The sequence below is a fragment of the Plecotus auritus genome (genome assembly GCF_963455305.1).
Source record: "Plecotus auritus genome assembly, chromosome: 1".
Taxonomy (NCBI): domain Eukaryota; kingdom Metazoa; phylum Chordata; class Mammalia; order Chiroptera; family Vespertilionidae; genus Plecotus; species Plecotus auritus.
Genome location: NC_137770.1, coordinates 172,158,942 through 172,170,904, shown reverse-complemented (window position 1 = coordinate 172,170,904; position 11,963 = coordinate 172,158,942). Strand labels below are relative to the sequence as shown.

Here is an 11,963-nt window from a genome sequence, read left to right as displayed (position 1 = left end):
CTTTCCTCCTGAGCGCCCTGCTCTCCTGGTCCAGGCCTGGCGCGCAGCGTTCCTCCCAGTCTGGCGTTCGCCCCGCTTGGCTGGCCCCCAAGAGACGCTGCCTTCCCGAGCTCCCCCGCCCGCCAGCTTCCCGCGGCGGGGCCAGGAGCCCTCACCCCTCGCCGGGGGCCGTAAGGGCGGCGAGTGGAGCGCACGCGCGCCCCCCGCCCCTCCCCGCAGGCGGCGCGGCTCCCCAAGCAGCGCCTCCCTCGCGGGGAGGGAGGCGGAGGGGCTCCGGGCGCCGCGCGGCAGACCTACTCCGGCAGCTTGCCGCGCCGCTCTCCTCCGAGGGTGGCAGCAGCTCCGCGGCGGCCGCAGCGCCTCGGGGGCGGCAAGGAGGCGAGCGCGCTTTTCCTAGGCACCGAGTACCCCAACCTGGTTCCCGCGCGCCGCGCCGGGCCTGCCGCCGACATGGATCTCTTCCTGGCGCTGGTGCTCGGGTCCGCTCTCTACCTGCCGGCGGCCGCCGAATTCGACGGGAGGTGAGTTGGCCCCGGGGCGACCTCCCCTCCGCCTCCTTTCCCACGCTAATCCCCTCCGGCCCTGCGGTCCCCTCTCCCGTCGCTGTGGCGCGGTCACAGAGGCGTCTGTCTGTCCAAGCTGGGCCACCGCATCCCCTCGGCAGGAAGAGAACCGTCGAGCCGCACTCTCCACCTGGAGGGATCCAGCCGCGGCTACAGGCTCGGGGGTCCGAGCTGGGGATGAAGGGAGGCTCGAGCCCAACATCCCGCTTCTGAGGGTGCCCGTCTGCCGCTTAGAGGAGGTGACGCGCGGGACATCCCTTGGTCGGGAGTCGCTGGCTCTTGCTTTAGAAGGCTCTTCAGTGGGGAAACTTCCCAGTGGCCGGGGCCAAATCCGGGCTTGCAGCTGTCAGGGCCGCTCACATCAAGGGTGGCGGCAAGGGAGCCACTGGGTTTCCAGGGGGGACCTGTTTGCCTTCCCACTTGGGTTTCTAGGACTCAAAATAAGGACCGAGGTGGGGGGACGCTCCGCGCGCACACACAGCCGCCGAGACCTGGGGCGAGCCTGACTCCGGCGTGCTCTGACAGGTCCCAACAACCAGACTCCGTCTCCGCTGTCACTCAGCCCTTCCTCCCGTTGGGAGTGTGGCACCCTCTCCCCTGCCGCCGCGGGGTGCGCTGCGCGCGCGCGCGTGTGTGTCGGGAGGGCGTGCACGGTTACCCCACCTCCGTGAAGTGTGTGTGAGTGTGTGTGTGTGTGTGTGTCGGGAGGGCGTGCACGGTTACCCCATCTCCGTGCAATTACACACCAGACTCGCCCAAGCGCAGATCGCTGCTGCTCCCGCAGACAGAGAGCTTCACCTGGGCCACATTGCTTTCCAGCGGCTCTCTTTCGGCGACCCCCACCCGCCAATCACCTCCCTGGGCTGCCTTGAAGACTGCCGCACCTGTTTCACTTGCAATCTTGGAACCAATCAATTCCACGATTGATTGGCTTTCTTGTACCTGGAGGGGAACGGAAGGGAACCAGCGGAGCGCAACCGCTTGTTTACCACCTGGTCGGTGGAAAGAGAAAGTTCGGGGTTATTTTGTATTATGTGCTATGGGGTGGGTGGTGGTGGTGGTGGGGGAGTAGATAAAGGAAAAGAAAAGGCTAATAAAAAAAACGCGGGTAGGGGCCAGAGTATTTTATTGTTTTAAAATCAGTTCTTTGCCCACATTCGGGTATGTTGTGCTTTTCTTGCAGACACATTTGTAACAAGAAGTGCATCACATGAGTCAGTTTAAGATGATAATGTAGTTTATAAAGATGTCTAAAACAGCCAGTGAAAATATTGATCCTCCTTGGGGGGGGGGGGGGGGCGGGGAGTCATTGTTTCCAAACAAGGAAACAATTCACCAAAGAAGGTGCCAAAGTGGAATCTGGTGGATAAATCAGTATCCTGAAATTGAATACTTTCTTTAGTCCTTACCTTAGAGAGGAGGATAAAACATGAGTTGTTGATGCAGGAAAGTTTCACACCACAAGAACAGCTCCCTTGGTTTTATTTAGACTTCTTTTTCTACTACATTTTTTTCCCTGGGAACTTTTTCTGCCCAAGAGTCCTATCTTGCAAAGAGTTCTGTTTGATTTTGTGGAAGCTTCCTCCCCTCTCTCGGCCCCTTCCCACATATCCCTTTTATATAAGGCAGAAATTGTTTTCTTTCCACTTTGACATGTCTTAATACTTTTCAGTTTATGATGAATCAGTCAAAACAGTGCCCCCCTCCCCCCACAGGTGTGGGTCTGTGAGGGATCTGTTTTATTTCAAGCTTCAGAAACCACCCTGAGAGTGGCAGGCAGCCTTGAGAAACCTTGGTTTTAGCTGGTGCTATTTCCATTTAAGAAAGGATCTTCCCCTCCCTTTCCCCCCTACTCTTGTGTGTTGTGTGTGTGTTTAACTGTCTGAAATTCGAAATTACTTCATTGCAGAACTATTCCCCTGAAGGTGTTTTAATCCTTAAATTCTGCAAGAATGAAGGAGTTCGTGTGTGTGTGTGTGTGTGTGTGTGTGTGTGTGTGTGATTTAATTATTTTCTAAAATAATGACAAAGAGGAAATTGTTTTTAATTTCAAAAGTGTCTTTATTTATTTTAAATCTTTTTGTTCGATAGGTGGCCCAGGCAAATAGTGTCGTCAATTGGCCTGTGTCGTTATGGTGGGAGGATTGACTGCTGCTGGGGCTGGGCCCGCCAGTCCTGGGGACACTGTCAGCGTGAGTATCATCACCTGGGGACTTCAGCTCCCTAGGAGGGGGCTCTCCACCCTCATTCCAGGCTTCACTCTGCACACCAGAGGGCTCATTACAAGCAGCACTTGCTGGTAGGGTTCTGACATGGGAGTGTTCAGTTACTGTCCCAGGCTCTGCCGCTTTCCAACCTGAGCCATCTGCTGTAAGGAGCCAGTTTGGTTACTCACAGGACGCTCATTTCAGCATTGGTCCCCAGTCTCTCCTGCTTCAGTTTGCTGACCAGGCTCACTCTTTTCTTTGCTGCAGGCTCTGAGATGGGGGTAAGATAATGAGTCTAGACTGTATTTACACTAAATAAACTTAAGGTATAAAATCCTTACCATAGCTGTTGTGTAAAGAGGCCTCTTTTTTTTGAAGTGAGGTTGTATTGACTGTTGACTGTGTTCTAAATGGACCACCCAGTATAATCAAATAAAACCTCTGAAAAAGGCATCATTTTTAAGTTCTTTAAGTAATCATGTAGTAAGTGTCAAGTCAAAAACTAATTTTTACCTTTTCCTTGATCACAAATGAATATTTTTTAAAAAAATATTAAAAAAATATTTTTATTGATTTCAGAGAGGAAAGGAAAGGGAGAGAGAGATAGGAACATCATTGATCAGCTGCCTCTTGCACACCCCCTACTGGGGACTGAGCCCACAACCCAGGCATGTGCTCTTGACTGAATCAAACCCGGGACCCTTCAGTCCACAGGCCGACACTCTATCCACTGAGCCAAACTGGCTAGGTCACAAATGGATATTTTTATGGTAAAAATCAAACTACATCACAAAAGTTGGAGAAATTTGTTCCCAGTATTTTATCTGGATTTCAAAATTGTATCTCACACCCCTCAGATAAAAACAACAAGAAACCGCCCCCCCCCAAACCAAAAAAAAAAACCAATAACCACACACACAAAAAACCCCACAAATAATTAAGTAAATTTCAGAGACATCTTTAGAGTACGAGGTGGGCAGGTCTGTTGAGATGATGGGGACAAAAGTGGGTTCTATATATCCCAGTGTTTTACTGCTCATAAGAAAGGGCCTTAGAGGAATAGAGAAGGGGAGTTAACAAAAGCTGGAGCTGGAAGGGGAGGAGCCTGCCTTAGGAACGTGTTGGTAATGTGAGGAGTAAATTTAAGTTCACTTTAAGCAAATTAAATTTACTTTAAGTAAATTAAAGGTAGGTGTTCCCTTGGCAGTTTCAGTCTTTGAGAACTGCATGTGATGTCTATCCTGAACTCTCTGAAGGAGGGAGAGGGACAGTCACAGGATGACTCTCTAATTGCATGCACAGGCTGACATCTCTGTTTAGGGATGGAAAGGTAAACGGGACTAATGTTTGTCTACCTGCTATCTGCAAGCCACTGGGCCAGACTTTTTGCACAGCTGGGCCATTACATTCTATTATAAAGGGAGATGCTGGTAACTCCAGTTTCCAGTAAATAAAAGAGCTAGGCAAAGCTGTCGTGCGTCCTCCCCTCGGCCACCCTTCCCCCCGCACTGCTTATTCTACTCAACATTGTTTTTTAGGGAAGTGGTCATAAAGAAGAATGGTAGCTGGTGGAATATAGTCTTCTGCCAGTTTTACCTCCTTTAGAAGTATTTGCACAGCTGGAAGGCACAGGTGTGGAACTCCAAGAGCAATCAGGCTTTGAAAGTCGAAAGGGGAAGAGAGTACCTTTTTCACAAGCACCTTTCCCAAATGAAAAATGAGTCGTTTCTTTGCAGGAATGGAGATAGTTTCCTCCTCCTTTGCTGCCTTACTTTGCAGGACGCTCCCGAAGGAAATGCTGAAGTGGTTTGGGGAGTGCACAGCCCGCCCCCCAGCCCCGCCTAGGACAAGGCTGCGCTGGCAGGAGGCCCTGAGCACAGTGGAGTGACCTTCCCTGAAGGCAGAGTGCCAAGCAGTGGGCAGAGGCGGAGGAGGGCAAAGCACTCTGCCAGATGTGATAAAAGAATTCCGAGGAGAAAACTCTTCTATCTCTTAGAGGTATTCCCCAGAAAGAACCCTGAGGAGCTGTGCTATGTCTCTTTGCCATGTAGTTAAATTTTCCCTAGTCTGCGCCAGCTTGGTGATTCTGAAGTTAAAGGCCTTTCAAAATTTCAGTGGCATTACAAAATTTAAACCTGCTAAGAGTTGCTTTTTGCACAGTAGCTTTCCCAGCAAATACAGGGTGCTATTTTATTATTTTCTATGCCTTCATTTTGTTTCCAAAAGATTGAAAGTGGTCAAATATAGCATTTGATAGTATTTACCTTTTCCTTCTTGCTATTCCTCAAGAATCTGAGAAAGCTGCAACATGGCATGAGTTTAAATATTGAAATGATAATGTTATAAAATCTGTAAGGTGATCCTGCACAAACCACAGTTCCTCTTAATTTAGATTTGGTGAAAGTTCAAGAAGCAGAATAATGAAGGGGAACATGGACTCTGGAGCATGACTGCCTGGGTTCCAATTACTTCTGCCTCTTATGAGCTGTGTGACCTTGAGCAAGTCATTCAGTCTCTCTGTGCTTTATTCTCCCCATCTCTAAAATGGACGGAAATAGTACCTCATAGGTATACCTCTTAGATATGACCAGAATAGAGAGCGTAAAAAAGTTACTATTTGTAAAGCACTTACAACTGCTGCTAGCACAGAGTAAATACTATGGATGTGTTTGGTGAACTTAAAGAAATGTAAAGGAATGTTGCCATTGAAACAGTGTTGTGGGATGGGATGTTCCCATGCTAGCTGATTCTTTGTTCTCGAGGCGTGATGTACGTATGTTGCATTTTTACTGCCAAAATAAAAAATGGTTCCAAGGTTCTCTGTTGCAATAAAATAAAATGCCTTTAAATTACAAAGGGCCAGATGGATCTTTACCATTAATATTGGAGATGGCAATGTGGTAAAAATGAGTTCAAAGATGGATGTTCCCTTGTGTGTGTGTTTTATTTTTCCAGAATCTCAGATGGTCCAAATGACTCTTGTCAGTTCAGAGAACCCGCTGTCTTTGTTTTGCTATAAACAGGTAGAAGAATGCAGGGGTGAGAGGTCAACTCAAAGTGGGAAGAACTGCCCCCAAAGAGGCTTGTTAGGGACACATGGAAAACTCTGATTAGTTTTTACAGCAAGTTTTTGTGAAATTTAAACCTTTGTCACTATATTTATTCAAGGAAAATTCCTTGCTATTCTTTAACAGTTACATCTGATAATGGATTACCTATAAAAATTCCAAAAAGCTTCTGGGAAATTAACATGAAACATGTTTTTGCCTTTCTGACCCTTAGATAATCTCAGCGTTCTTTCTCATAGGAGCCCTTCCTTATCAAAGGTGCCCTGGTTCTCTTTTTTTCTGAATAATTCGCTTGGGATTTGCCTTCAGATCAGCACAGCAAAACAAAGGGAAGCTATTCCCACCTACACCCAGAACCTCCCAATTTATCCTTTAGAAGCTGTGTCTGTAAAGCTGGGGAGGCTGTTCCCTCATACTGAATATTTATCAGATCTCGTGCCCTAGTGCAAGGGACCCTGTGGTCCTTGTTTACTTCTCTTGGTTGAGCAATGTGAGATGTTTTAACTCAGTATTCCTGGGGCCAAATATGTGTATTTCCACAAAACATGCATTTCATTTCCGCTGACTACCCCCTTGTCATGGATTCGTACGGAGAGGCCCAGAGCACTGCAGGCACTAGCCTGGCTCCGCCTCCGCTCCTGGCTCACTGTGTCTAGCCACAAAGCCACATGTAGCCAGATACCATCCTTCCCTCTGGGACTGAGGAAGGCAGGATCAGAGATGCTTCCCAGACAGACATAGGAGCTGTCCTCCTGCTTCTGCCCATGCCACCAGCGCTCCATCCCAACATTCCTGCCAGCTGGGAAGGCAGGACCTGTTCCAGACACAGGCACGTCTGTGCTCGTAGTTCCTCTGGTAGAGGCCATACTCTTGCCTTCTTTCTGCCCTTTGGTTCTTTGTTTTGTATTCTTCACTCATAAGCAAATCTCTATGTAGTGAGAATTCAAAATTTGTTTTTTTCCATTTGCCTTGGGCTTTATTGACTATTGATGTGGCTGTTTATTGTACAGTGAAATTTTCTGAATATGTTCATAACACTAACACACTGATGGTCACATATTTACAGCACACGGCCCCTAATCACTCACAAAACATTTGTTTCTTGCTCTATAATTATTCTGTTCCTTAACTTTTCCATCATACTAATGGCACAATTCATTTGAATTATTTTAACAATTTCTTTACTCCTACCAAGTGGAGATCTCTGTAACGAAGATTTCTCAGGGTTTGTATGTTTTGTTTTTTTAAAAAAAATCTTTATTGTTGAAAGTATTACATATGCCCCCTTGCCTCCCCGCCATTGACCTTTTCTAACTATATTTTATTTTACAAAGCTGTGTATGCCTTGGAAGCAATTCTTAAGTAAAAGCACTAGACAAATGGGGACAACTGAGTCCAGTCCTGGCTTTTATACCTGACTAGAGGCCTGATGCACGAAATTCGTGCAAGGGGATCGGCCCTCGCAGCCCCGGCTTCATCTGGAAGGTCGTCCGGAAGTTCCTTCAGCTGTCCATTCTAATCAGCATATTACGCTTTTATTATTATAGATTACCTGTTTACATTTCTCAGCGGCAGTTTTCTTACTCTTCGAGCAGATTTCTATGATTCCATAATGTAGAAAAGAGTATATAGGCTCTGTTTCTAATCTATATGGTTGTCTGTTTACTTGTAGATTTGGCTGTATATGTGGCTTTGACAATAGCAGTTCTGTTGAAAGTGCTTTACAGAGGAGTGAGGAAAAACTCAAAATACAACTAGTTCCACGCTTCAATAAAGCTATTCAGTTTCTGAGTTCTTTGGCTGTCAGTGAGCAATTTGTGGTTTCTGAAGGAAATTATGTGAATTGGGGTGGTTTTACATCATTATTACTTAATACCAGACAAAACACAGATGTTTTATGTTTCTCTGGAGATTTTGGAAAGATATAAAACCTAGCCCTGCCGGTGTGGCTCAGTGGTTGAGAGTTGTCCCATACACCGAGAGGTTGCAGGTTGGATTCCTGATCAAGGCACATGCTTGGGTTTTGGGCTCAATTCCTGGTGTGGGGTGTGCAGGAGGCAGCCAATCAGTGGTTCTCCCATTGATGTTTCTTTCTCTCTAAAATAATGAAAACACATATATATTTTTTCTTTTTTTTTTTAAAGATATAATACCTACACCTAGAGTTTGACTCTGCTTTATTTGCTTTAAATAACCTCATTTTCTCCTTCCTCTCACTGAAGTTAATAAGGCTACAACTGTACAATTTTTGGATTCTTATCAATATTAGATAAACTTACAGGTTAGTTCAGAGTAGGGACTGAGAGACAGTAATTCATTCTGAAGCTATTTTGGGGTTGTCATATAATTTCAGTTGGATGATCCATTACTGGCTAATGATTGTGGATTACTGGAAAGAATGATGAGCAGATTGTTGAATTCTTTCTGTATTTTAAATGAAAAAGTTATGAGTTTAAAGCAAAGAATTTTGATTAAGAAAATGAAATGTTTAAATTTCATGTTTAATTCCTTACTTGTATCTGGGCTTAGTAACTTGGCCTTGTCAGTGGAACATAATTTATTAATTTTTGCTTCCTATACCAGCAATTGATTTCCTACCCCTAGTCACAAAACTATGTAGATTATGCCTTTGATTATTTACATTTTGAACATTTTATTTAACATAATCAAGAGTAAATAAGAAATGTTGGAATCTGCTTTGAAGGCCATACATAGTGTTCCCCATCAAAGAGGTTATTTCTAGTGAATTGTTTTCCATTTGTAGTCGACAACTGTGAACTATGGCAACCTCCATTGAACATGAATTAGCATTTTATAGGTGAAGCTTTTAAAAAATATTTGTATTGATTTCAGAGAGGAGGGGAGAAAGAGATAGAAACATCAATGATAGGAGAGAATCATTGATTGGCTACCTCCTGCAATAGATGAAACTTTTTTATGCCTGTACAATCATATGGACTCCAGGAGTAACTGCGAGTCTCAAGGTGTGTTGAAGAGAGCGAGAGGCCACCTTAATGCAGCCAGGCAGGCTTTGCTGCCTTAATATTAATCAGCTTCCTCCTCTAGTTTTGGGGTAAGAATGTAGAACCTGCCCTTCCCCCTTTCTAGGTAGGAATAAAAGTAAAGCGGTGGACAATCATATTACTACTAGAAGCCTGGTGCACGAAATTCAAAATTCAAGCACTCGGGGGGAGGGGGGTGTCCCTCAGCCCAGATTGTGAGAGGACGCAGGCCAGGCCGAGGGACCTCACCAGTGCACAATAGGGGCCAAGGAGGGACATGGGAGAGCTACAGGGCATGTCCAGTCCGTCTCGCTCAGTCCCGATTGGCCGGACCCCAGCAGCAAGCTAACCTACTGGTCAGAGTGTCTGCCCTCTGGTGGTCAGTACATATCATAGCGACTGGTCAACCTGTGGACTGTCTGCTCCCTGGTGGTCAGTGCACGTCCTAGCTAGAGGTTGAGTGGCCTTAGCATATCATTAGCATATTACACTTTGATTGGTTGAACGGATGACCGGACACTTAGCATATTAGGCTTTTATTATATAGGATTTTCAGCACTAAACCTGAATCTCCAAATCCTTAAGAAGTGAAATTTTGGTGGGTTTTTTTTTTTTTCAGTTCAATTCAGTAATATTTTCCCCTCCAGTTTTATTGAAATATAATTGACATACAGCACTGTAGAATTTTAAGGTATACAACATGTTGATTTGAATTATGTATATTGTGAAATGACTACCACAATAAGTTAACATCCATCATCTCATATAGTAGATACGAAAGAAAAAATATATTTTTCTTATGATAAGAACTCTTAGGATATACTCTCTTAACAACTTTCACGTCTAGCATATAGCAGTGTTAAATATAGTCGTGTTGTAATTCCATCCCTAGTACTTATTTACCTTATAACTGTACCTTTTGACTGCCTTCTTCCAATTGCTCCTCCCCACACCTGACCCCTCTGGTAACAAAGTGAAATTTTTGATTAAGAATTTTTAAACACTATTTTCTGCGAGAAGGATATTTAAGAACACCATGTACTTCGGGTAGCTTCAAGTGGTCTTGGAATGCAAATTCCAAACTAAAGCAGTGCTGAAGAAGTTTGACCTTTGCAAACAGGTAGTTTTTGAACATGTGTAGTCTTGAAAGTTAAGGTTCACAGAAATTACTTTGTTCCTTCATTCTTTGCCCCAATTAGAACTGACCTTTATATAATACTAGTTAGACGTACTAATTTCCTAAGATCGCCTCATAAAGTTCAGCTGGGTAGGTCATAACCTTTATGGATTAGAAATTTTAGTACTTCCCAAACTGGGAGGTCAGGCCAAGTGAAGGGAAGTGCTCTAGTCGCTGCAAATTCAGCTGCTTGGATTTGCCCACAAACACCTGTCACAGGCCCTAGCCAGTTTGGCTCAGTGGATAGAGTGTGGGCCTGTGGACTGAAGGGTCCCAGGTTCGATTCCAGTTAAGGGGATGTACTTTGGTTGCAGGCTCCTGGCCCTGGTTGGGGCCATGCGGGAGTCAACTAATCGATGTGTCTCTCTCACATCAGTGTTTCTCTCTGTCTGTCCCTCTCCCTTCCACTCTTTCAAAAATCAATGGAAACAGTCTACCCCAAAGCTAAGGAATATACAGTCTTCTCAAGTGCACATGGGACATTTTCAAAGATAGACCACATATTAGGACACAGGCTAAGTCTCTACAAATTCAAGAAAATTGAAATCATATCAAACATCTTCTTAGATCAAAATGGCATAAAACTAGAAATCAACTACAATGAAAACAATAAAACACACGGAGGCTAAATAGCATGCTATTAAACAAAGAATGAGTTACCAAAGAGATCAAAGAAGAAACAAAAAACATTCTGGAAACAAATGACAATGAAAACACAACAATCCAAAATCTATGGGACACAACGAAAGCAGTCCTGAGAGGGAAGTTCATAGCTCTACAGGCCTACCTCAGAAAACAAGAAAAACCAGTAATAAGTTACCTAACCTGACAACTGAAAGAACTAGAAAGAGAACAACAAGAAAAGCCCAGAGTAAGTACCGGTAGAAGGAAGGAAATAATAAAGATCAGAGTGGAAATAAATGACATAGAGACAAAAAACAAACAAAAAAACCACAGTACAAAAGATCAATAGAACCAAGAGCTGGTTCTTTGAAAGGATAAATAACAATCAATGGAAAAAATATCCTCCAGTGAGGATTAAAAAACAAAACAAAAACAAAAACACCCACCATAGGGCGATGCTGCTTGAAAGTGCACACGCATGTCCACACTGGGACTAAGGAGGCATTTCTGGCCCCAGAAACAATACTGGGTTTTTCACTTGAAAACTTTTGATAAGCTTTGAGAAATATTGGTATGCCTGCCCCCCCCTTTCATTATAGCAGATGTAATGGACATCTGTAGAATTCATGTTATATGCATTTTTCCAAATTTTTAATTTTGTTTTTCAATTACAGTTTACATTCTTAATTACTTTGTATTAGTTTCACGTGTACAGTATGGTGGTTAAAAATCATATACTTTACAAACTGACCCCTTTGATATTTCAAGTACCCACCTGGCACCATACATATTTATTAAAATATTGACTATGTTCTCTATGCTGTACTTTACATCCTGTGACTGTTTTGTAACTACCAATTTGTACTTTTTAAAAAAATTATTTATTGTTTAAAGTATTATATATGTCGTCTTTGTCCCCCATTGACCTCTCCCTGGCCACTTCCACCCCTCAGCAAATGCCCTCACCACCTGCTAGTGTCTGTGTCCATTGGTTATGCTTATATGCATGCATTCAAATCCTTTGGTTGATCTCTTACCCCGCCTCCCCATCCCCTGCCTTCCCTCTGAGGTTTGACAGTCTGTTTGATGCTTCTCTGTCTCTGGATCTATTTTTTGTTCATCAGTTTATATTGTTTATTATATTAAACAAATGAGTGAGATCATGTGGTACTTATCCTTCTCTGACTGGCTTATTTCCCTTAGCATAATGCTCTCCAGTTCTATCCATGCTGTTGCAAATGGTAAGAGTTCTTTCTTTTTTAGTGCAGCATAGTATTCCATTGTGTAGATGTACCACAGTTTTCTAATCCACTCATCTGCTG

The 11,963-nt window shown here is 44.2% G+C and overlaps 1 protein-coding gene across 4 annotated transcripts in view; it reads left to right on the top strand.

The window, feature by feature from the left end:
* Positions 1 to 268: 268 nt before the first annotated feature.
* The window catches only part of NPNT (nephronectin), an 85,005-nt gene continuing 73,310 nt past the window's right edge, over positions 269 to 11,963 (top strand). For all 4 annotated transcript variants that reach the window (XM_080662752.1, XM_080662753.1, XM_080662754.1 and 1 more), the window contains exons 1-2: positions 269 to 521; positions 2,655 to 2,755. In XM_080662752.1, the coding sequence (XP_080518878.1) occupies positions 451 to 521; positions 2,655 to 2,755 (172 nt within the window). In that variant the 5' untranslated portion in view covers positions 269 to 450. The remainder of the gene's footprint in view (positions 522 to 2,654; positions 2,756 to 11,963) is intronic.